The 26414-nt window shown below is 45.1% G+C and overlaps 1 protein-coding gene across 1 annotated transcript in view; it reads left to right on the top strand.

The window, feature by feature from the left end:
* Positions 1-25981, top strand: part of STOX1 (storkhead box 1) — a gene marked incomplete at its 5' end in the record, with an annotated part of 58960 nt that extends 32979 nt beyond the window's left edge. Inside the window, 3 exons of the mRNA XM_080822332.1 lie at positions 15139-15291; positions 17629-19981; positions 25554-25981. Of these exons, the coding sequence (XP_080678458.1) occupies positions 15139-15291; positions 17629-19981; positions 25554-25701 (2654 nt within the window). The 3' untranslated portion in view covers positions 25702-25981. The remainder of the gene's footprint in view (positions 1-15138; positions 15292-17628; positions 19982-25553) is intronic.
* Between the last annotated feature and the right edge of the window lie 433 nt (positions 25982-26414).

Here is a 26414-nt window from a genome sequence, read left to right as displayed (position 1 = left end):
AGAAGTGTCCTTGCCCTCCTACATCTGGGTTTAGGCACCGGGCCTTGGGTTGAGATGGCATTGGAAAGGCGAGGCAGCGGACTGCGTATAAGGTTGGTGAAGTGAGCAGCATGTTGGTGGCAGGAACACTGCGCAGTACTTAGGAGAGGGGTATTTCGTAAGTAAAAAGAATTTTTTTTTTTTAAGGATTTTATTTATTTGAGAGAGCGACCAAGAGAGAGCAGGGTGAAGGGCAGATGGAGAAGCAGACTCGCCACTGACCGGGGAGCCGGATGAGGGACTCAATCCCAGGACCCTGGGACCATGACTTGAGCTGAAGGCAGATGCTTAACCCATTGAGCCACCCAGGCGCCCAAGAATGTGAGTCTTAAGACTCCTAGACAGGAAGGGGCTCCTGGGTGGCTCAGTGGGTTAAGCGTCTGCTTTCAGCTCAGGTTATGGTCCCAGGGTCTTAGGATCGAGCTCCCCATTGGGCTCCCTGCTGTGGAGAGCCTGCTTCTCCCTCTTTCTCTGCTGACCCCCCCTTCTTGTGCGCTCGCACTCTCTCTCTCTCTCTCCGTTAAATAAAATCTTAAAAAGAAAGAAAGAAAGAAAGACTCCTAAACAGGAAAAAGAGGGGACTAGAGAAGCAATAATTTAGAAAGTAGTGTATTTAAAAGATCTGTTGGGAACACCAGAGTGGCTCAGTCCGTTAAGCGTCTGACCCTTGATCTCAGTTCAGGTCTTCATCTCAGAGTGGTGAGTTCAAGCCCCATGTTGGGTTTTATTAAAATAAATATATATTGGAGCCCCTTTCCTGGGCTGAAACTGTGAATGGGGTAGGGAAGCCATGTCTATGTAGAAGGCAAAGGGTGAAGGCAGCTAACTGTTACAGATGGACCCTAGCGGTTTCTGCCTAGACATACAGCATGATGGGTACGAACCCACACTGTTTCCACCAGCACGTAACCTGAGAAAATGTGTGGCTGCCTCGGGTCAGAGGTGCAGTAATGGATGGCTTGGTGAGGTAGGCGTTCGGCAGCTCGAATCAGTGGTCTTATGACCCCACCTGTAAAAATCAGAGCCACTGATAGGAAGCAAGACCTACAGCCTCTTTCAAGATTTCTCAGGGTGGTGAACTTTCATCTCATGTCTAGGGCAGTGACCTTGTGAAAATTTGCTAAAGGCCTGCTGAAGTGCAGTCGCATCTGCCCAGATGTGACATGAAGCCTTCTGGGCGGAAGAAAAGGAATTCACAATCTTAAAATCAAAAAGTTTAGGTCTTTCAAGTCTCTCACAGCCTAGAAGGACTTTTCAGTAAAACTACAGTGATATGAACTGTATCCCTGGATATAGTACTTTTATCTTTTAAAAGTTAATATTTCAGGAGGCCAAAATAACCCGTAATCCACTTGAAAGCAGCTGGAGCCTAGCAGACAGTCTGGGAGAAGTGAAAGAGACCATTGATGCAGAAACTCCGTGATCCTTTCCAGACTGGGGCAGGCGCGGCTCCCAGGTGGGTGCAAGGGTGGCCAAGCCCTGAGCAGCCCCCAGCACCTGTGGGCATGGATAACCCTCCCTGGATTCTGGGGCAGGTCCTGGTCATTATTCTGGGCCACCTGACCCCCGCCTCCATCAACAGGAACAGTGCAGACAAGGCGGCAATTTGAGCGACCTTCGGTAAAGGCGTACGTGTGCGCAGTGTGTGTGGGGTCTGGGAGAAAAGGCGGCACTAAGTGTTCATCTCATGATGTAGACTGGGCCCCTCTCCCGGCTTCCAGCACCCCAGACCCCAGTCCTGGTTGGAGCAGGGGGCCTCTCCTGGGATCCATGCACTACCGCCTGAGACGCAGCTGCAGAGGCGAACTGGCAGGGGGTGGGGGAGTGGGGGGGGGAGGTGGATTCAGGCTCTTTCGGGACCAAAGGCAACTTTTTTCAACAAATGGCAAGGATTACCTCCTCCTGAAATAGATGTGGTGTTTATTCATGATTCACCTCTTTAAATGCCGAGTTAATCTTACATCGTGGACGGTGATACTGACTTATTGGCTCCAGTTCACAAGGCTTCCTTTCAGGAGAGGTTGAAAGGCATCCCCTTCTCAGGGCTGTAACTGTAGATGGCCATCGGAGGGTCAGCCCTACCGCTCTGACAGTTCTTATCTTCCCCTCTGATTTCTACATGCAAAAAGGAAATCCGTCCTCATCCGGAGGACAGTGCCTATTGTAGCCTTCCCAGGACGGGTTTCCCCAAGCCGTTAAAAATTAGCAACCCTAGGTCAAGTTTCTGCTTCTCATTCTTCTCATGGCTTATCCCAGACTTGGCATGATAATGATAAGTAAGGCAGTAGGAGCCCCGACACCTTTTCTGTGAATACCCTCACTGTGGCATCCTAGCTTCACAGCATTTTAAGGCACTGAAATAAAAGTCCAGCTGGTAGAGAATCCAGAAGCTTTCCTGCAGCCCTTGGCAGGACAAACACTTCGCCCACAGCAGAAAATATGTGGAGGAAACCAGTGTCAAAAGCCCTTGACTAAGAAGTTTGACTGGAGATGTGTTTTGCCGCAGGAGACGCCCTAACAATGGCACGAACAAATGGGGGGTAGATTTGCCTCATGACAAGAAGCTTGGGGGTTGGCAGCCTGGGGCCCACACGGTGGCTCAACAAGGCGACCAGACACCTGGGCTTTTTACTCTCTTTCTGCTCTGCCTTCCTCAAAGAATGGTCTTTTGACATCATGTTTGTCACCTAATGGTCACAAGATGGCTGCCTCCTCTTCAGGTTCCTTGCTGGAAGAGTCAAGAAGGAAAGGAAAAAAGATGAAGGCAGGGCTTTTCCTTGTGAGGTCTCTTCTAGCAGTGGCCCCTGCCTGCCTTATCCCAGGGACCGAAGTGATGTCGCATGCCCACTGGTTTTAAGAGAGGTTGGGAAATTGAGTGATACATTTTCCGAGCTCTACACTGGAGGCAGGCCATGACAAAGGCGACTGGGAATGTGTGTTGAATGTGTCAATCTATGGTATCTGCCACCAGGTGTCACAGTAAAATAGTACTGAAGAGAACAAAGCAGGGCTAGCCTAGGTTTTACCAACCTGAATGGTCTCCTCTCAGGTGGGGAGAACATCATGGGCAGGACTGGTGTCTGGTCACATAGGCTGTGGGGGTTGGGAAGAGAAAAGTCAGTATGGCATAGTCAGGACGTGGAGGTGGAGGACTTGAGCCCAGGTCGGCCTGATCAAGTTGTAGGGCTCCCTTTATTATCCCGGGCTGTTGTGCTGCTGTGCGAATGTCTGCACAGGGGCATGTCTGGCTCTTCTAATGATGGCCATGCCCAGGCACCCACCAGCTTCTGAGAGTGGCTTTCAGGGGGAGGACCTGGGGGACACCAGGGTGGTTCAGTGGGCTAAGCCTCTGCCTTCGGCTCAGGTCATGATCTCAGGGTACTGGGATCAAGCCCCACATTGAGCTCTCTGCTCAGCGGGGAGCCTGCTTCCCCCTCTATCTGCATGCCTCTCTGCCTACTTATCTCTGTCTAACAAATAAATAAATAAAATCTTTAAAAAAAAAAAAAAAAGGAGGGGGACCAGGAAGACAGTCCTAGTCCTACCAGATATAGCCCGCCTATTGGGTTAGGACTGCCTCCAACCGCCACTCTTCCATTAGAATCAGAGCCCCTTGAAGGCAAAGACTGTGTTCTGATCCCAGTTGTATTCCCCAGGAACTGACACAGAGTAGGTACTCAATAAATACTTGCTGGGTATGAAATGATTGCAGGACTGGGCTATGGTAACATCCCTGTATTAGGAGTACTAATGCTATGCCAGGATAGTGCTCATTCAGTGTTTCGTAAGGGGTCCCTGTGGGAAGGAGAACTCTGGCTGATGGGCTCAGAGAACAATTTAGGGGAGAGTCAAGTCAGCATCTGAGCCAGTCTTCGTGGTTCTTAAACACGGGCCTGGGGAAGTGTGCTCTAGGTGGAGGAAACAGGGACAAATTTTCCCAGATGAGAGCACAGACTATGGAGAGAAGAAGTCACAGCCAACAGGTAACACAAGGTTTTGGAGAAAGGAGATTGCGGCCAAGTATGAATGGGAAACATCGGGTTAAATAAACTCAATCATCCATCACAGGTCTCATTTAACAATGCCCCTGTGACTCCAGCCAGTGTTCTCAAACACTCGGCCTCGGGGACCTTTCCTTATAGAGCGTTTCTTGGAATGAGTGCCCCACAGAACACGTTTTGGGAAACACTGATCTAGCTCAGCCCTACATGTATAGACCAGGAAAACAGAGACTCAGAGAAGAGAGCTGGTTTATTCAGAGCCACAGAGCAGAACCTGGATTGGAACCGCAATCATGTCCCTTGACTTCCAGCATAATGCTCATTCGTTATGTGAGGACTATGTATGTAAAGGACAGCTTCTTTGTCACAGGGACCTTTTATTTATCTATTATTCAAACAACAACCTTGGTGCTAAAAATGGCCCCCCGATTTCGTACGGTGGTATTTTCTATTCATTTCCATGACTCTGAGCTGCCAGTCCCTGGCATTGTCATGTGTGGCCTCCGGAATCTAGGAAAGAAGGTTCATCTTCAATCAGTCCCAGGTTGGCCTCGCGGGCCAAGAAAAGGGATTCTGCACGGCCATTTTTAGGGACATGCAGGACTGCTGCAGTTTAGACCTGTGCCTCCCTCCTCAGCTCTTCCTTGCCCCCCAGCCCTTACACCCACTTGGCAGGCTGAATGGTACCCAAAGATGGCCACGTCCAAACCCCCGTTACCTGTGAATACCTTACCTTACATGGCAAGCAAACGGGACTGTGCAGATGTAGTTCTGTTTTGGACTTGAGGAAGGTTATCCTGGATTACCTGGGTGGGCTGATCTAATCACGGGAGCCCTTAAAAGCAGAGAACTTTATCCGGCTGGAACCAAGGGAAGCAACAGAAGGGCAAGTCGGAGAGAATCACAGCGTAAAAAAGACTCCATGCTGTCTTTGAAGTTGAAGGGGGCGACGTGACAAATACAGGTGGCTTTACATTGCTGAGGAGAGGCTCCCTTCTGACAGCCATCAAGGGAACGGGGACTTGAGTCCTAAGTCCTACAACCACAAGGAACTGAATTCTGCCCAAAACATAAATGAGCATGGAAGCTGACTCTCCCCCAGAGCCTCCAACGAGAGCCCGGGCCCCGGGCCCGGAGCAGAGGAACAAGTGATCTATAGACTGTGAGATAGTAAATTTGTGGTGTTTTAAGCCACTAAATTTATGGTAATTAATTTTGACAGCCTTAGAAAATGGGCTCTGTTGGGGTAAAGTCATTAACATATCCAGAGTGGGGGTCTGAAAGGAAGAGAGGTTAGGGCAAGGGCACCACAGGGCCTGGAGGGCTTTGGAGCTGAGGAACTGAGTTTTAGTGTTTTTTTTTTTGTTTTTTTTTTTAAGATTTTATTTATTTATTTGACAGAGAGAGATCACAAGTAGGCAGAGAGGCAGGCAGAGAGACGGGGAAGTAGGCTCCCTGCTGAGCAGAGAGCCTGATGTGGGGCTCTGTGAGGCTCAATCCCAGGACCCTGGGATCATGACCTGAGCCGAAGACAGAGGCTTAACCCAGTGAGCCACCCAGGTGCCCCTAGTTTTAGTGTTTAAAAAAAAAAAAACAGGCAGGGAGGACTCGGGGGGTGGAGTGCACCTGCATGGCTCAGTGGGGTAAGTGTCTGTCTTAGGCTCACGTCGTGATCCTGGGGTCCTGGGATCAAGCCCCACATCAGACTCCCTGCTCAGTGGAAGTCTCCCTCTGCTGCTTCCCCCACCCCCTGCATGTGCTCCCTCCCTCAAATAAAAAAAAAACAGGGGCGCCTGGGTGGCTCAGTGGGTTGAAGACTCTGCCTTCGGCTCGGATTATGATCTCAGGGTCCTGGGATCGAGCCCCGAATCTGGCTCTCTCCTGAGCAGGAAGCCTGCTTCCCTCTCTCTCTCTCTGCCTGCCTGTCTGCCTACTTGTGATCTCTATCTGATAAATAAAAATCTTAAAAAAAAAAAAAGAAATTAAAAAACAAAACAAAACCAGCTGTTTTGAGTCCTGTGCACCCTTCCCTCCCAGCCAGTTGTCCCCATAGCTCAACCCAGAACGAGAGTGGTGGTCATGGGGGAAGGCTGCTAGAGGCCAAAGAGCTCCCCGAAGTAGGGCCACCTCTGTGTCTTTTCTACATCCCACGTTCTGTCTGACAACTGAATCATGGGGGTCCCTCTCATAAAGGCCCAAAGCCTCTGCAATTCGGCTGATAGTGGTTATTCGTGACTATATCCCTCGAAAAGAAAGGGGCGGCTAATTTACTACCCCTGACAGGGCCAAGTGTGGTTATTTCCGTGGTGTTGGAACAGCTCAGGCTCCTGAGTGAAGCCTTTTCAACAGAGGGCATGTCCCAGAAGGGGAGGTGTGTGTCTAGGAGTTCAAAATAAACATCACAGCGTTTGAGAAAGAATTCCAGCTTCCCTGGGAGATAACCCAACTACCCTCAGATCTAGAGCCAGTCTCTGAGTCTTTGGAACTCTTTTGTTTCTAAATGTGAGGGAAAGTGTTTGCATGCTTTTATTTTACTAAAATAAAAGGGAGACACGGAGAGGGGCTTGGTTTTGCTGGCCTGAAACCTCTCTTTTTGTTCCAATTTTGTTTGATTTTCTGAACCTATTTAAGGTTATAACACAATAGATCTAACTATTTCAAGCCATGGAGATTTCTGCACAGCACCTTATCTCTGATGAGATACGCATTGCGACAAAATACTTGCATTTTTAAAAGTGCAGGATTAATTTTAATGTTAAAGGAATCTGGAAATTCTGTCTTGGATAAAAGTGCAGTTTAAAAATCAAAGAAGCTTCTTGGATTACTTAGAACAAAACATCCTTTTTTTTTTATTTAAACTTGAGTGGATCTGCAGGCTGTTTTATTCATGCTCTATTGTCATCTCTAATGCACGTAGAAGATACCTTTCTCACAGCGTGATTCAGTACGGGCAACTGAAAAAAGACGGTCTCGGGTTTCGTGTGTGCAGGTAATTAGCTGAGTTTGAGCTGCTCAGTTAAACCGTTTGAAGGTCAGTAATGCATGAATTTCTGGCAGACTGTCTAGCACGGAGTCCATAAACTTGTATGGGGACTCAACATTTTTAGAGTAGAGAGAATTTTGTGTCTTGAATATGAAATAATTAATGTTGGGATTCGTTTTGCCTGGAATTTAATTGTTATGGACACGAAAAAGTTCTGATGTGCTTTCCAAATTTGCAAAAAAACGTCTTCTGGTTTGCATATTTGGTAGCACAGTCTCTTAGGAACTTTGAAATCACATTCAAGTACCCCGAATTAAAATGTCAGAATTAAATTCCACACAGAGACCCTCTTGGAACTTGTGTAAGTGTCTTAAAAACGTAAGATAAGTGTTAACATTGCATGGTATTTTTTTCCTCTAAAAGTACAGTTTTTATATACAACTTCAATTGAGTCCCTGAAATTTAACTAGAGCATTGAGATATCAAAAGAAACTCCATTTAGATAAAGGTCATTTTTTCTTCGGAAGTTTTCTCAGTGGACAAAGCAAACACTTCCCAAAGGATTGGGCCCGGCAGACTGCTGCTTGATTTGGGTTCTGCCTTTCTCCCCAGGGGCCTGGGATCGTGTGCTTACTCTGCCTCTGGCTCTTTCCTCCAAAATGGTCAAGTTAGCAAACCTCACCCTCAGCTGTCTGATAACCTCTCAAGATGGGGAGCGAGTGTGTCATTTGACCCCGGGTATTGTTCCCCTTGTATTAGACCTTCCCTCGCGATGCTGGGACCGACCACTGTCCCGCTTCTGTTGGCTTGTGCTCCCCATCCCACTACCCCTGGGAAAATAACCTCACTGGGCCAGCCACTGTGCTGACACCAGTGAGCCCATTTATCAGAGGGCAAAGTTTAGGCTTGTGTAAGGTCATCAAAGCTTCTAACTGGTGATCTGTAACTGGCGGATTTAGGAGTCCAGTGCCCCTGGTAGAGGATTTCTCTAGTGCCACAGATCTGGGGGACAGTATGCTTGGTCTACTCCAGCTGCCTTCTGGGGGTCTGGTGCAAGGCAGTCTGGCTGTGTCCATATTTGTCATGAACGTATCTCTGGATATTTGACCCCTTGGGTAAGAGTATTTACACCTCAGGATTTGGCCGGGAAATGGCTCTTTTAGCCACTTTTCTTTGCTGATAGGAAACAGTCAAGATAGGGTATTCTTTTAGAGGCCTCCAGCAGGGGTGTATGGAGGAGGCCTTTGTGTCCTTGACAAAGAAACCACCGCCTTTTCCTCAGAGTTGTGAGGAGGACTTTATTGACACTGGATCGTTGGTGGGCTCCTGTCACCAGCTCGGGAGCAAGCCACACTTGCAGAGTTCTGCTCCTATCAGCCAGGGGCTCTCTGGGCCACTGTTATGTGGCACCAGGGACAGGAACTGACCGCCCGGGATTATATTAATTTATAGCCTTCACACAGGAGTCCGGTTCTTGTCACAGTTGTAGGATCTCGAGCTAGAAGAGGTCTGCTCTGGACTTGACTGGGGGTCAACAATTCAGAACTCCACGTTTCCACTTCCTGATTGGGGATCTACATACTACATACACTGAATCTGCCTTGTGCTGTTTTTTATTCTTCTCCCCAAAAGTGGGCTTTTAAAGAAAAATGGTTTTAAAACTCATCATAATTTGGAAACTCAAAAAAAAAAAAAAAAAAGTAAATACCCACCAGATCCTTTGGGAGTACAGCAAGGTAAGCAACAAAAATCTCCTTTGCAGAAAAGGTGGCATGAAATGTAGTAGGCGCCAATATATACAGTCGGACTTTGTTGGTATTTCCGCCAAACCAGTCTTTTAGCCCAAATGCTTTTCCCATTTCTGCAGCACCCAAGAGTCCAAGACTGTGTAAACAAAGAGAACATTGTTGTGAACTGTTTGCTCTGGCATGCAGCCTCTCCTGGCCTCCAAACCCTGCTACAGGTCAAAGGTCAAAGGTCAACAGCAGGCCCGGGCTTAAGGGTCCTCTTCAATTACTCCACAGTAATGGAGGATAAAGCCAAAGGACTGGCTTTCACTTACTGAGAAATCTGGTTACATCTATAAATGGGATCTTCTACACAGAAAGTTAATTTTTGGTGGAAAACTCTACCAAGGGTTATCGCGTTCCAAAAATCCGAGGGCAAAAGTAACCGATACTAAAAAAAAAAGATGGCTAGAGTGTGAACATGATTCCTGAGTCTATCACGGAAGTTCCCCATCAGGGTTCGCTCAGCTCTCTTGCACAAAAGAACCCTTGATGATTTACGCACCTGAAGAGGTCTCTTAGCAACGGCTGGGAAGGAAATGTACTGAGAAACTTGCTCTAGGCTTTGTTTAGAGGGAGTGCCAAACCGGAGGTTAAATGCAATTTAACATGTTCTCTAAAATGCAGTGGACATATTGTTGTATTAATTTTAAGGAGCAGAAAAAGGCAATTTGGCTTCCTACTTGATTGTAGGTTTGTTTGCTCTTAAAATACTCATTCCCACACCGTGATAGGAATCATGAATAAAATTTCTGGGAGTGTTTTTGGATTTGGCAAGCAGTGTCAGGATTCTTTAAAAGAACTTGTTTGGGATTTTTAAAATGTAAGAAAAAACTTCTGTTGCTCATATTTCTGCTTGTTAAAAGTAGTGCTTTCTGAACAATCTATTTTCAGCTTTTATTTCGAATTGACTTTAGATATATGGGAGATTGCAAAGAAATGTACAGGGATATCCCACGCATCCCTCCCACCAGACCTATGAAAAATCTGTTTTGACTATTTTTCCTATGAAAGGAAGAAATAAGCTTAAGAGTTGAGCTAAAAAAGGGGCTGCTTCAGGTCTAGACCAAAGGCGCAGTGGAGACCTGAGTACTGGACCCATCCTCGGTGTAGCTTTCTTGTTTCATTTGCCCCACAATGGGCGGCTACCGGCAGGGGGCGCGGCAGGCAGGGACGTCAGACGCTGACACTCTAGCTTCCTTTAAATGCTTCCTCCTTACCCCACGGCAAAGTTCAAAGTGATTGCGTTTAGGGTAGGGGCGCATTGAGGCTTTAATGTGGGTTGTGTGGTTGAGCCACCGAAAACCTTTTTAGGTTTTGCCCTGTGCTTCGCCGGGACTCTAGCCCTTATCCCTCTAGGAGAGAACTTTCTCTACCCTCTTTGAATTAAGGACTTTTCGTCCACTTGAAGGTGGGGGACAGGAGAGGAGGTAATTCAAGATCACACACTTATTTCAAATTAAGCATATAGAGTTATGTTAAAGAAGCACGGAACTATTTGAAATTGTACTTTTTCTGGTTGAGGAGGGAGATGAAAGAGAAGAAAGTAAATCCCAGATGTGGAGGGAAAAAAGAAAGGCAAAGAGGGGCGGAAGAGAGGAAGAGGCTTATTACCCTTAGCTTAGAGGTAGACTTTCTAGAAGGATTTTGAAGTTTAGCTCAGCTAATGTCTCACTTGGACACTAAGTTTCATAATCCCATCTCTCCTCACTGCCTTTGAAATATTGATTAGCCATTCAGCCTAGCTTCTCAGAATGCTGCAGGTACCCTGGTGTCCATCCAGTGGAACAGCCACAAGCACACAAGAGGAGATCCTAACCTCGGTGGCAGACAGCAGCTCTGCCCTGTGTTGTGACCTTCCAGCTCAGAGATGCCCCCTCCTGCCAGATACAGAAGCTTAAGCACACAGGGAAACAGACCAGTGTTATGTATAGCAAACTGCTTCTCAGTTTCCTTATGGAAGTCCTCTATCTTCGTCTGATGCAATAAATACTATGGGCCACTCACCAGCTCTGGCTACAACCCTTCACACCTTGCCAGTCCTCACCACCTTCTTTCCCCCTCAACAACTAGTACAATGTATTGGCTTCGCTGTCACTGGGCAAGTCACCTGCACGGTATAACCAAGTTTTCTCAATTCTTTGGCTTCCCTTTGGCTACTCTTGACTCCCCATGCAGCCCCAGGGCCATGTTTGTTTGTTGAATGGTTAGCTACTTTAACACTGTGATTATCAACACCCTCATCCTCTTACCATTCCCAAGCAGACCTCACCTGGGAAGTTGTTAGAAACGCAGAATCATGGGCCCTCCCTCGGACGTTCTGAATCAGAATCCACACATTAACACTACCCCCCCCCGCCCCCCAGGTGATTCCCGTATTATTACGGGAATTATTATCATATTAAAGTTTCAGAAGCACCTGGCCTCCCTGGCTCTCACCCTTTTCATTCCAGGTTGTCACCTGCCACCAACCACATTCCACACTTCGATTATCTTGAGACTCAGGGCTCCTTCATAATCCTTGTATTCATTTTTTTTTTTTATTTAGTACATTCCAAGAATGGCTCTTCATCCCCCCTTTCCACTCTTCAGCTCCTTCCTGTTTTTTTTCTCCTCCCATTCCTATCCTCTCTCTCCCTGCCTTAACTTTACAGAGATCAGATGACCTTGCTGTGCTCACGTGTGTTTCCTTCTATGCTTTGGTGGGTTCCTGGTCTTCTACCCCCTCTATTCTTTTCTCAGGTCCAGGTGAATTCATATCTTCCTTCCTTCCTTCTTTTTTTTTTTTTAAGATTTTATTTATTTGATGCAGAGAGAGATCACAAGTAGGCAGAGAGGCAGGCAGAGGGAGAGGGGGGAAGAAGGCTCCCTGCTGAGCAGAGAGCCTGATGTGGGGCTCCATCCCAGGACCCTGAGACTATGACCTTAGTCGAAGGCAGAGGCTTTAACCCACTGAGCCACCCAGGCGCCCCATCTTCCTTATTTCTAAGGCAGTTCTTCTACCTGTGCCTTTTGCACATTTTCCTATTCCTTGTCCTTCGGGATCTTGCTGTCTTACTGGTCTTCTCTCTCTCCCGGAAACAGGTACGTTGTTTCCTCGAAGACTTTTCTTTTGGATGCAAACGTGCAGAGCTCTTCTTTTAAGAAAATCACAATGTACACACACATTCACATTCACTTGTTCCTACTCCCTTCTGGTTTGTGTTCCGTTTCTCCACTTTCAGAATCCGATTTTTCCAACAAATGGTATAGAACAGTGGTTTATAGTTGGGGCAGTTTTGCCTCCATCCCCCCATCCCTTCTGGGGACATTTGGCAATGTCTGGAAACTTGTTTGGTTGCTGCAACTGGGGGAGATGCTACCGGCATCTAGAAGTGGCAGAGACCAAGAATCCTACTAAACATGCTGCAGTGCACAAGACAGCCCCGCACAACAAAGAATTATCTGGCTTGGCATACCGTCTTGGTTTGGCTTTGGTTTTCTTGGTTATCACGTGGAAAATCCCATGTCCCAGGAAACCCCTCAGTCCTGGGCATACTGAGATGACTGGTCACCTTATATCTGGCCCCCAATGTCAAAAGTGCCAAAGTTAAGAAGCCCTGCTCTAGAAGGAGGATCCATTAACCTTACCTTTTCCCTCACGAACTCCCTTCCCTTCAGCCTGACATTTAGTTTCTGTGTTCTTTTCTATGAAAACAATTCTCTTGAAAGACACCAATGGTCACCTTTCAGTCTAGAAATACAATGACTGGGGCACCTGGGTGGCTCAGTGGGTTAAAACCTCTGCCTTCGGCTCAGGTCATGATCCTAGGGTCCTGGGATCGAGTCCCTATCAGGCTCCCTGCTGAGTGGGGAGCCTGCTTCTCCCTCTGCCTGCCACTCTGCCGGCTTGTGCTCTCTCTCTCTCTCTGACAAATAAAATCTTAAAAAAAAAAAATACAATCGCCCTTTTTCCTCCTCCCTCAACCTTTCTGATCCCTTTCAAGCATTTTGACACTGTTGCTTTACTGTCTTTTCAGAGTCTCTTTTTCTCATACTTTTGGTTCTTTCCCTCCTACACATTATTGGGCCTTCTTGCTTTTGTGGGTCCCTATTTCTACTATTTCTTAGCTATAGGTAGCCTCGTAGTTCGGTGTTTCTTGGCTGTCTTCCTATATCTCCTACTGAAGAACTTATGCCCTCCTCAGCTTCAGATCTCTGTTTTAGTTGATTCCCAAATCTCTTTCCTGAGTCCTAGTTTTTCATTTCCAAGTACTTGAGTGATTCCCTTGGATGCTCAGCAGAATCTAAAACTCTAACATGAGTAATAGCAGGTTAAGAACATTTATTTAAGATGTTGGCAAGGAGGAGGCACCTGGAGGGGTTCAGTCCTTAAGCGTCTGCCTTTGGCTCAGATCGTGATCCCAGAGTCCTGGGATCTAGTCTCATGTCAGGCTCTCTGCTCAGCTGGAAGGAAGCCTGCTTCTCTCCCTCTCCCACTCCCCCTGCTTGTGTTCCCTCTCTAGCTGTCACTCTGTCAAACAAATAAATAAAAATCTTTTTTTTAAAAAAAGACATTGGGGACGCCTGGGTGGCTCAGTTGGTTGAGCGGCTGCCTTCGGCTCGGGTCATGATCCCAGGGTCCTGGGATCGAGTCCCACATCGGGCTCCTTGCTCAGCAGGGAGCCTGCTTCTCCCTCTGCCTCTGCCTGCCTCTCTGTCTGCCTGTGCTCACTCTCTCTGACAAATAAATAAATAAAATCTTAAAAAAAAAAAAAAGACATTGAAGGGGCGCCTGGGTGGCTCAGTGGGTTGAGCCTCTGCCTTCGACTCGGGTCGTGATCCCGGGGTCCTGGGATTGAGCCCCGCATCGGGCTCTCTGCTCAGCGGGGAGCCTGCTTCCTCCTCTCTCTCTGCCTGCTTCTCTGCCTACTTGTGATTTCCATCTGTCAAATAAATAAAAAAATCTTTAAAAAAAATAAAAAAATAAAAAAAGACATTGGCAAGGAGGAAAGACAATACAGTCTAGCTTACATTTCGGATCCATCTTCAACTTCGGTGTGATAATAACTCTTAAACTCTATCCAACCAGGATAACTGTATTCGTGCTTTTATATACCTTGTGCTTTCCTCCTTCCATGGTTTTGCTCTATGTCTTCATGCTTTTGGAAAACATTTTCACCTTTCCTTCTTCAAATCTTCCTAATCATTCCAACCAGGAAAATGTGGAATGGGGAGCCTGGGTGACTCAGTGGGTTAAGTCTCTGCCTTCAGCTCAGGTCATGATCTCAGGGTCCTGGGATGGAGCCCCGCATTGGGCTCTCTGCTCAGTGGGGAGCCTGCTTTTTCCTCTCTCTCTCTGCCTGCCTCTCTGCCTGCTTGTGATCTCTGTCAAATAAATAAATAAAATCTTTTTAAAAATATGGAATGATGAAAATGCTGGATTAGGAGTCAGAAGACCTGTTTTCTTGGGACAATTACTTGAGCTTTCTATGGATTGTGTGTGTGTGTGTGTGTGTGTGTGTATGTTTTAAGATTTTATTTATTTGACAGAGAGAGAGACGGCAAGAGAGGGAACACAAGCAGGGGGAGTGGGAGAGGGAGAAGCAGGCTTCTCACTGAGCGAGGAGCCCGATACGGGGCTTGATCCCAGGACCCCGGGACCATGACCTGAGCCAAAGGCACCCACTTAACCGACCGAGTCACGCAGGCACCCCTATGACTTTCTATATTTTAAGTAAAGAAATGAGAATTCCATCCCTGCCTGCCTCAGAAATCTAATATGATTTTTTAAAAAGTGCTTTGAAAGGTATGAATTACCATGTAAGCATTGTCTGACCTAAACTCTGATAGCACTTTGTGATTTTCATCTGGAAACTTACTACCTCTTGCATGTAAAGTACTGACAAATTCTACAAACTTCTTAAAAAGTAGGGGGCCCAGGGGCACCTGGGTGGCTCAGGCGTTAGGCGTCTGCCTTCGGCTCAGGTCATGATCTCAGGGTCCTGGGATCGAGTCCCGCATCGGGCTCCCTGCTCAGCGGGGAGCCTGCTTCTCCCACTCCTACTCCCCCTGCTTGTGTTCCCTCTCTCTCTCTCTCTCTCTCTGTCAAATAAATAAATAAAATCTTAAAAAAAAAAAAACAAACTAGGGGGCCCGAATGTAAACTTTTTTCTTCTATGCTTTCTACCATTGTTCCTGTTATCAGATTGGGAGGAAGAACCAATGAGAAAAATAGCAATTCCACGTGCCATTCAGTTTTTATAGTTGATTCACTAGTCTCAAATAGTTTTTACTATAAATGTTATCACCTTTCCTTTCTTTTTTTTTTTTTAAACCTCCAATTTAGGTGATGTCTTTCCTGTACAAATGAATCCAATAGCTCAATCTCAGTTTGTACCTTTGGCTGAAGTTCTTTGCTGTGCTGTGTCTGATATGAATGCTGCCCAGATCGTGGTGACCCAGGAATCCTTGTTGGAGCATTTGAAACAACACTACCCAGGTAGCGTGACTAGTTTTCTCTACTAGTTCCTGGCTTGCTTTCTATTTATAAATCCTCTTGAATAAACTGGGAGATATCCACTTTTTTTTTTTTTCTAGTGTAGAACCCTGTATTAGAGCCCTGCTGGGAGTAGGCCTGCATCAACGAATTTGATAAGGGCATTTCTTTTACTTTCCAGATGAACTTTTGCACGAACAATGCTTATGGCCATAAACAAATCATACCATAGAAAGGAGTACAAAGCAAAAAAAAAAAAAAAAAAAGAAAGAAAGAAAAATTCCTCTCCCCCCCATCCCATTCTTCCATTGCCACTTCCCAGAGGTGACAGCTTCTACTGTTTATCCTTTCCTGTGTATACTTTCCTAAAAGGTATTTGAGCATATGTATTTTTTTTTAATTTAAGATTTTATTTATTTATTTGACAGACAGAGAGAGATCACAGGTAGGCAGAGAGGCAAGCAGAGAGAGAGGGGGAAGCAGGCTCCCTGCTGAGCAGAGAGCCTGACTTGGGTCTTGATCCCAGGACCCTGAGATCATGACCTGAGTCGAAGGCAGAGGCTTAACCCACTGAGCCACCCAGGTGCCCTGTATTTTTGTTTTAATAACATATGTTGAATCCTTCTTTACATTCTCTGCACCTTGCCTAAGTTAAAAAAATATTTTGGTGGGGGCGCCTGGGTGCCTAGTTGCTTAAGTGTCCAACTCTTGATTTTGGCTCAGGTCATGATCTCAGGGTCGCGAGATGGAGCCCTGAGTTGAGCCCCGCATCAGGCTCCAAGCTCAGTGGGGAGTCTACTTGAGATTCTCTCTCTCCCTCTGCTCCTCCCACCCCCCTCGTGCACTCGCACATTTTCTCTCTCTCAAATAAATAAATCTTTTTTAAAAAATTAACATATAATGTACTATTTGCCCCAGGGGTACAGGTCTGTGAATCATCAGGCTTACACAATTCACAGTACTCACCATAGAACATACCCTCCCCAATGTCCATAAACCAGCCACCCTATTCTTCCCACCCCATCCCCCCAGCAACCCTCAGTTTGTTTCCTGAGATTAAGAGTCTCTTATGTTTTGGGGTGCCTGAGTGGCTCAGTGGGTTAAAGCCTCTGCCTTCAGCTCAGGTCATGATCCCAGGGTTCTGGGATCGAGCCCCAAACTGGGATCTCTGCTCAGCAGGGAGCCTGCTTCCCTTCCTCTCTCTCTGTCTGCCTCTCTGCCTACTTGTGATCTCTATCAAATAAATAAATAAAATTTAAAAAAATAAAATATTAAAAAAGAAAGAGTCTCTTATGGTTTGTCTCCCTCCCCAGTCTCATCTTGTTTCATTTTTTCCCTCCCTACCCCTATGACCCAATAAATAAATCTTTATTTTTATTTTTTTTAAAGATTTTATTTGACAGAGAGATCACAAGTAGGCAGAGAGGCAGGCAGAGGGAGAGGAGGAAGCAGGCTCCCTGCTGAGGCAGAGAGCCCTATGCAGGACTCAATCCCAGAACCCTGAGATCAGGACCCAAGCCAAAGGCAGAGGCCTAACCCACTGAGCCACCCAGGCACCCCCCAATAAATAAATCTTTTAAAAAAAAAACATTTTGGAGATCTTTCTGTATTGTATATTGATTTATTTCCATCTTCTCACAGCTGCATGGTATCCCAAGAAGAGTGTTTTTAATTTTCCCATTATAAAATTCATACACTTATTGTAGAAAAATCAAGAAAATGTAGAATAGTAACCACTTACAGTACCACAACCCAAAGGAAATGTTGACATATTGAGGTATTTTCTTCTGGTGTTATACAAACAGATTTCACAATATAAATACAACTTTGAACCCTGCTATTTGGGAAAGGGAATTTCTTTTAAAATTGCTACATTCCTTAAAAACTATCATAATACAGATATTAGGTAGTTCGCCTCCATCCTGGCATAGACTGGTTTTCATTTTCTCTTTAGATTCTTAAGATTTAAGCAGCGAAGCTGCGATTTTCAAAAACTCCTGTGTTTGCTTCCAAGAATGATGTCTTGAAGTCAAAATATAAATTCATGATGGGGCTGTGTAACTTGCTGTGTGTGTTCGAGGGAACTCAGATTTTTGTTCTCTACTTAACCATTAAGTTAGCCCTGTCTTTGTGTGGACCAAATTATATTCCTGTTACTCGGTTAAATTGTGACTATTATGAGTGCTTCTTCGGCAATGCAATTACATTTATTAATTGTGTTACAGTTAGCTGTGGGTTCATCAAGCACACGTGTGGTCATTTCTGAGTTACTGATTTCACTCATCAAAATAATTTTTAATACCAAACCGATCAGCATAACGACATGCTTGTTTGTTTTAGGCATTGCAATTCCATCTCAGGATATTCTCTATACCACCCTGGGAGCCCTGATTAAAGAAAGGAAAATTTATCACACTGGAGAGGGATACTTCATAGTCACTCCTCAGACTTACTTCATCACAAATACAACCCCCCGCAAAAATAACAGAGACCTATCGGATGAAAGTCAGCGGATGCCGACTTGCATTACCTATCTGGTGGGCGTGGCCAGCTGTGCAGAGTCAGCCAAAGAAAATGCTGCCCCCATTTCCCATTGTCAGTCTTGCAGGTGTTTCCCGGATCCGTGCGCTCAGGATGTAGAGGCAACGCCGGCGGCTGCAGAACCGGCTAGAAAAGGCCAGAAAGGTCTTCAGGAATCCAGACCTTTAGTACAGAATCGAGCAGTTTCAGTGTCTGGGGATAATATCATCAGTGAAAGCGCCAAACCGTTACCAGACACAAAAGACAGAGAAAAAGGCAAGAAGTTTGGCTTCAGCCTCTTCTGGCGTAGTATATCCAGGAAGGAGAAGTCCAGAACAGAACACAGCAGTTTCTCTGCCCAGTTCCCACCAGAAGAATGGCCTGTTCGAGATGAAGATAACTTGGACAATATCCCTCGAGACGTCGAACATGAGATTATCAGACGAATTAATCCCATTCTGACCGTTGACAACTTAATCAAACATACAGTCTTAATGGAAAAACACGAAGAACAGAAACAATATAATAGCCAGGGCACTTCCACTGATAGGCTGACCATAAGGCATAAATATCCTTCAAAAGAGGGAGTTAGGAAAAGGCGGGGCCGGTGTGCAAAGCCTCGAAGGCGGGGCCATTCTCAGAGGACTAGGCACAGAGCGGGGAGCCAGGGAAGCGAGCCTCAGCCAGGAAGCATCAAACTGGAGAAACATCCCAAGATCCCTGCTGCACAGCCCAGCCCCAAAATTAACAGCCCAAATGAAGCAGGAGTTCAGACACCACCTGCTGAGAATTTATCAGTGCTGGGTTCTCATTTGATTTACAAGAAGAGAATCAGTAATCCTTTCCAGGGCTTCTCTCACCGAGGGAGTCCAACGACCAAAGTGCACAACATCCAGACCAGTGATCTGAAACCCCGTCAGGCTGGACCAAAGGGAAAACCTTTCCAAAGGTCAAGGTCTTTGGATTCCTCGAGAATCTTGAGGAGTGAAACCAAGCAGCCTCTTGCTGAACAATGTGAAGATAAACTGATGGCAGAATCCATCTGTATGAGTAACCCGACTGTCAAACCTCTCCGCGATGACTTCAGAGGCCCCCTCTTAAATTTCGCTCAGTGTAGCGTTTTGCAAAATGGCAGTGAATGTTGTTCCTTTGGGGAAAGCATGTTGAGATATGATGTATACGGTGGAAAAAGCGAGGTAGTCCCTGAAGTCTGGAGGAAAAGTTATTCTCACTTCGACGCATTAGGGGAGGCCGAAGAAATACAGCATGTCCTGCCATCACAAGGTTCCTCTTTAGGCCATGCCTCCCCTGCTTGTAGATTAGTTGATAAAACAATACACCAGTTCCAAAATCTTGGTCTTTTGGATTACCCAGTTCATACGAACTATTTGAGACAACCTGAGAGTCAAGACGGAGACTTAGAAGAAATAGCAATGAGAAAGACATTTGTCCAGGAAGCAGAGACTGTGGGTCTAGAAAATGAAGGGCTTTCTCATGATAACCAGGCTTTGGATCAGAATGAACTGGAAGATGATGATGGTGCCTGTAGTTCATTATATCTAGATGAGGAGGACTTTTCCGAGAACGATGACTTAGGTCAAATGCTGCCTGGCCACATTCAGTGTTCCTTTGCAGGGAGAAGCAAGTGGAATCATTTGGGAAGACAAAAAGTGACTGAGAGATCTCTGACTGAGTACAGGAGCAAAATACACGGGTCTGAGCCTCAGGTGCTTCAAGGAAATGAATGTTACAAATCCACTGGGTTTTTCACTAACCCAGGTGAAAGCCAAACACCTAATCTCCCTGCTGAAAGCAGTGGTCTCAGTTCGGGGATTCAGCCCAGTTTTAGCCACGAAGAGGAAGCCAGCGTTGCTGCCTGTGTACAAGGGTCGGCCTCCGCGGATGGAAGGATATTTGGTTACTATGGCACGAGGAAAGCCGATTCTGAGACTGAAACCCTGCAAGACCCTGTTGGTGACACAGGAAAGAAACCAGTGAGCTGGAGTCAGAGTGCTCAGAATCAGGGAATGAGAAAGCAGTTCACACAAAAGGTAGAACTTTTCAACACTTCCCATATGCCAGTGTTGGCTCAGGATATCCAACATGAACACAGTCATTTGGAAGGAACAGAAAATCATAGCATGGCTGGAGATAGTGGAATAGATTCCCCACGGTAAGTGTATGTAAAGGTGTTTGATTAGCCAGTATTCCTCAGGAATGATTAAGAGCAACGGTGTATTGAATTACCTAGTGGGAGACTCCTGAATAAACTTTTTATAGCCATGTAATTCTGCCAGCCTCTACTGAATGGATGACATCAAATCACAATGAAATCTCTTCTATAATAGGAGAGAGTTCATTTTTAATGTGAACCAAAATTTACTCTACTACTACCAACTCTTGAATTATTTCTAAAAATAGGAAGGAGGTGCTATAAATGAAACACTTGCTCAACTGAGGGTTGGAAGTTTTCACTTATATTTTGAGTTCTACATCCATTGAGAAAGAGCTGCAGCTACTTTCCACAGATTTTTTCCATGTGAATCTGCTTAAATAACATTGTTCAGATTATGAAAGTAATATGGTCATAGTGGAATATTTGAGAAGTACTGAAAAGTGTTTTAAAAGATTTATCTATTTATTTGAGAGAGAGAGAGCGAGAGGGAGCACGCACGAGCAAGCACGGGTGAGGGGCAGAGGAAGAGAAATCCTCAAACAGATTTCCCACTGAGCTTGGAGCCCAACGTGGGGCTCAAGCCCAGGACCCTGAGATCATGACCTCATCTGAACTCAAGAGTCAGATGCTTAACCGACTGAGCTACCCACGCCCCCCAGTACTGAACACCTATATAATCACCCTACCATTTATTTTATTTTATTTAAAAAATATTTTATTTAGGGGCACCTGGGTGGCTCAGTGGGTTAAGCCTCTGCCTTTGGCTCGGGTCATGATCTCAGGGTCCTGGGATCGAGCTCCGCATCGGGCTCTCTGCTCGGCAGGGAGACTGCTTCCCCCAACCCTCTTCCCCCTCTCTCTCTGCCTGCCTCTCTGCCTACTTGTGATCTCACTCTGTCAAATAAATGAATAAAATATTTAAAAACGAAAAAAAATATTTTATTTATTTATTTGAGAGAGCACGAGCAGGAAGGAGGGGGAGAAGCAGACTCCCCGCTTAGCAGGGAGCCTGATGTGGGACTCAATCCCAGGACCCAAGGATTATGACCTGAGCTAAAGGCAGACGCTTAATTGACTGAGCCACCCAGGTGCTCCCACCCTGCCATTTACATATTTTTAATTTTAATTTTAATTTTTATTTATTTTTATTTTTAAAAAGATTTTATTTATTTATTTATTTGACAGAGAGAGAGAGAGAGAGAGAGATATCACAAGTAGGCAAGGAGGCAGGCAGAGAGAGAGGGGGAAGCAGGCTCTCCGCTGAGCAGAGACCCTGATGTGGGGCTCGATCCCAGGACCCCGAGACCATGACCCAAGCCGAAGGCAGAGGCTTAACCCACTGAGCTACCCAGGCACCCCCATTTACATATTTTTTAAAAATTCTTTTATATTTGATATATTTATCTCACTTCAGTCTGAATATATTGATCTATATATTTTGTCTAAATATTTTACCTGTACTGTATTTCCTATTTTGCATGGTGCTTTTTTCAAATAATAGTACATTGTGAACATTCCCCTAATATTCTTAAATAATTTTCAAAAAGTTCATCTTAAAATTAGGGTGTATAACTTTACTCTTTTTTTTTTTAAGATTTTATTTATTTATTTGAGACAGAGAGTGCGAGAGAACACAAGCAGGGGAGAAGGAGAGGGAGAAGCAGACTCCCCACTGAGCAGGAAGCCCCATGTAGCTCCCTCCCAAGACCCTGGGATCATGACCCAAGCCGAAGGTAGATGCTTACGCAACTGAGCTACCCAAGCACCCCTACTAGTTTTTTATTATATAAAATTATCGTGTACTTTGTTTTGAAAAAGTAAAGTAATGCAGAAATGTAAAAGGTAGGGGAGCCTGGGTGTCTCAGTTAAGTGTCTGCCTTCAGCTTAAGTCATGGTTTCAAGGTCCTGTGATCAAGCCCTGTGGCAGGCTCCCTGCTCAGTGGAGAGTCTGCTTCTCCTCCCTCTTCCCCTCCGTTCATGCATGCGGTCTCTCTCCTAAATAAATAAATCTTTTAAAAAAATGTAAAAGATAACAATGGGGCACCTGGTTGGCTCAGTCAGTGAGTTTACTCCTCTTTTGATTTTGGCTCAGGTCATGATCTCAGGGTCATGGAATCAAGCTCTCTGTTGGGCTCCCTGCTCACCACGGAATCTGCTTGAAAGTCTTCCTCTCCCTGCCCCTCCCTCAGCTGGCACACTCCCACTCTCTCTATCTCTCTAAAATAAATAAATGAATTAATCTGTGATATTAAAAGTAAAATTGGAAGTCTTCATCCCTCAACCTTTGCCATTGCCATTCTGTTGAGGTGACCTACACATTGTTTACAGTTTGGTTTGCTTATTTATTTATTTATTTATTTATTTATGTATTTTAAGATATTTTATTTGGGGCGCCTGGGTGGCTCAGTGGTTTAAGCCTCTGCCTTCAGCTCAGGTCATGGTCTCAAGGTCCTGGGGTCGAGTCCCATATCGGGCTCTCTGCTCAGCAGGGAGACTGCTTCCCCCAACCCCCACCTGCCTCTCTGCCTACTTGTGATCTCTTTCTATCTGTCAAATAAATAAATAAAACCTTTAAAATAAAATAAAATATTTTATTTATTTGAAGAGAGACTGCAAGAGAGAGACCATGAGCAGGGGGAAATGGTAGAGGGAGAGGCAGAAGCAGAGTCCCCACTGAACAGGGAGCCTGACATGGGACTTTGTCCCAGGACCCTGGGATCATTACCTGAGTCAAAGGCAGATGCTTAACAGACTGAGCCACCCAGGTGTCCCTGGAGGTCTGCGTTTTTTTTTTTTTTTCAGGCAGAGAGAGTGAGTATAAGCATGGGAATGGCAGGCAGAGGGAGAAGCAGGCTCCCTGAGCAAGGAGCCCAATGTGGAGCAGATCCTAGGACCTTAGGATCATGACCTGAGCCAAAGGCAGTCACTTATCCAGCTGAGCCACCCAGGTTTTTCCTGGAGGTCTGCATTTTTAAAACATATCTTCAAATCTTTATTAGGGAACAGATCTTTCCTGCTTGAAACAATTGTTTAATTCATAACAAATCTTTAAAGTACCAAATCAAAACATATTGTCTCCAAAGTAAACAATGTTGTGTAAATGAACAAGCTATGGGTTCCCTTTCTCTCTGTCAACAGCAGAAATAAAAACCAAAATCAAACCCAAAACAGATAAGGGAAATTACTCATTGACATGCACCCGAGAATTTAGATTTGTGAAATCTTGAGAAAAAAAAATTTTTTTTTTAGAAAAGATTTTATTTAGGGACGCCAGGGTGGCTCAGTTGGTTAAGCGGCTGCCTTCGGCTCAGGTCATGATCCCAGCGTCCTGGGATCGAGTCCTGCATCGGGCTCCTTGCTGGGCAGGGAGCCTGCTTTACCCTCTGCCTCTGCTTGCCACTCTGTCTGCCTGTGCGCTCGCGCGCTCTCTCTCTCTCTCTCTGACTAATAAATAAATAAAAAATCTTTAAAAAAAAAAAGAAAAGATTTTATTTATTATTTGACAGAGAGAGAGAGGGAACACAAGCAGAGGGAGTGGGAGAGGGAGAAGCAGGCTTCCCACTGAGCAGGGAGCCCGATTCGAGGCTTGATCCCAGGACCCTGGGATCATAACCTGACCCGAAGGCAGACGCCCAACGACTGAGCCACCCAGGTGCCCCTAATTTCTTTTTTTTTTTTTTACATTTTATTTATTTCTTTATTTATTTGAGAGAGAGACAGAGAGAATGAGGGAGCACAAGTGGAGTGAGGGGCAGAGGGAGAAGCAGACTCCCCACTGAGTGGGAGCTTGATGTGGGGCTTGATCCCAGGACTCCAGGATCATGACCTGAGCTGAAGGCAGATGCCCAACCGACTGAGCCACCGGGCACCCCAAGAAATTTGATTTCTTTTTTTTTTTTTAAAGATTTTTAGTTTATTTATTTGACAGAGATCACAAGTAAGCAGAGAGGCAGGCAGAGAGAGAGAGAGGAGGAAGCAGGCTCCCTACTGAGCAGAGAGCCCGATGTGGGGCTTGATTCGAGGACCCTGGGATCATGACCTGAGCCGAGGGCAGAGGCTTTAACCCACTGAACCACCCAGGTGCCCCGAAATTCGATTTCTTGAAAATTGCTTTTAATATGGTTCTCTTGAAAGACTGATAAATATGATCATTAAAGACATGTAGGAGAGAAGGGAGGGAAGATAGCATTTGCACATCATCTATGCACCCTGTTACAAGAATTAGAGAGAAAGAGATGAACAAGATGCTGCTGGTACTTATAGGAAGCTTATATCTTAGTTGAGTAGACCAACAAACAACAAATTGAACTCAAAACAAAGCAGAGATGTGTCTGGCAGGTTCAGTCGGTAGAGCACATGACTGGATCTCAGGGATGTGAGCTGCATCCCGCATTGGGAGTAGAGTTTAAGGACAGGGGTGCCTGGGTCGTTCAGTCGGTTAAGCGATTGCCTTCAGCTCAGGTCATGATCCCAGAGTGCCAGATCAAACCCCTACATTGGGCTTCTTGCTTGGCAGGAAAACTGCTTTTCCCTCCTGCTTGTGCTCTCTCTCATGTGTGTTCTTTCTCTCTTAAATAAAATCTTAAAAAAAAAAAAAAAAGGACAAAGCAGAAGGTCTTCACAGCTGCCAAAGAGATGTGGAATTAAGAGTGATGAGCTATTTAGGGGAACACTTACTGGAGGACACATTTTTTTTTTTAAAGATTTATTTGAGAGAGAGAGAGCACTGAGGGAGAGGAGAAGCAGACTCCCCGCTGAGCAGAGACCCCCCCCCCCCCGATGTGGGGTTTGATCCCAGGACTCTGAAATCATGACCTGAGCCAAAGGCAGATGCTTAACCGACTGAGCTACCCAGGCGCCCCAGGAGGACATATTTTTGAGGCATATCAATGTAACGAGCACGTGATAGAGAGGAGACAAGGTGGGGAAAGGGGAATGTCAAAAGCAAAATGCCCAAACAGTAGTGTGCCTTGGCTGAAGCAAGGCAGGTGCGTTAGATAAGGGACTAACGTAGCCTACGGCTCCTTGGAAAGGCACATTGTCAATGTGAAAAACTTCATGGTTGGCTTCTCTCTCTTTCATAGGACTTCTCAAAAAAGAAACAAACTACACTTCAGTTGTATAGGAGAGGTTTTCAGGGAACATATTGTTTCTTTTTCGTCTTTAAAAAAAAAAGTTTATTTATTTATTTAAGTAATCTCTACATCCAACTGGGGGTCGAACTCACAACCCTGAGATCAAGAGTTGCAGGCTCTTCCGACTGAGCCAGCTAGGCGCCCTGGGAACTTATTGTTTCTGACTAGAATATAATTGATACTGGATCTGAGGAAAGATGGTGTTCTGAAAACATGAAACTTCTTGGTAAGCAGGTGTTAAATAATTGAGGTGCTATTGTGAAGTCTTTAAAATGTAAGGAGCACTTTAGATTTTTAAAGGTTAACTTACCTAAGTGTAGCTTAGTGTTAGTAAATGTTATACTGCTTCAAAGTAACAAATGAAGGTATAATGCTTTGGTGAGAAATCCAGGCCCTTTTGGAAGATAATAATTCTGTTATTTTTAATACCATAGGACACAGAGTCTGGCATCTAATAATTCAGTCGTTTTGGATGAACTCAAAAGAAGACAGAATTTTCTGCAGAACTTTGAAGGCGCAAAGAGCGGTCAAACACTCACATCCAATTCCTTACTACAACTAACTCCAGTCATAAATGTTTAATTCTTATTTTTCTTTTGGATACTTTTTGATAAAAATGTACAGATTAATATAGAATATTTTAGTTTGCTGAGTATAGAAGAATTCTGTAAAGTGAAGCATAGGTGCTGTTAATCTCATTACACATTTTGTTATAGTTGCTGGCTTTTCCCCCCTTTTTTTGATGTTTTAAAGCTTTTTTTAAAGCTTATTTTACTATGAATTTATTGGGAATATATAGAATTTTCCTCAATTAAAAAACCATAAAATCCTTGCTCCTTTTCCAATTAAATGTAATTAACTCAAATTTTCAGACATTCATTAGTTTCTCAAATACATAGGATGATAATTTACTATGCCTAGTAGTGAATTTCTCTACCCATACTAATAGTGAGTACTTAGGTTAAGGTTCTCACAAGATTTCAGCACAGAAAATAGTGTTATATAGATCCTTTGTTAGTAACTAACATCTTTTATCATTATCAGAAAGTATTTATACAGATGTTTTGGGTACTCTGCAACAAGAATTTTTTCTATCCAATCATTGCCACCAAGGATCTTCTCTGCAACCACCTTGAGCATGAACAGTTGGCCCCAAATTGTACTTACTGTCAGCATCTGGGTCTATTTCTCTGGTTCCTCCTCACATTTGAGGCACTCTCTATAGCTTGGCAGTGAGAAGTCGGGGTGTTCTCAGATTGGTGGAGATAGAAAGGAAGGAGAATGGTTGCAGAGTG

Source organism: Martes martes, assembly GCF_963455335.1.
Source record: "Martes martes genome assembly, chromosome: 14".
NCBI classification, from domain to species: domain Eukaryota; kingdom Metazoa; phylum Chordata; class Mammalia; order Carnivora; family Mustelidae; genus Martes; species Martes martes.
The sequence above is the reverse complement of the archived record's forward strand: the minus strand, read 5'-3'. Positions and strand labels throughout refer to the sequence as shown.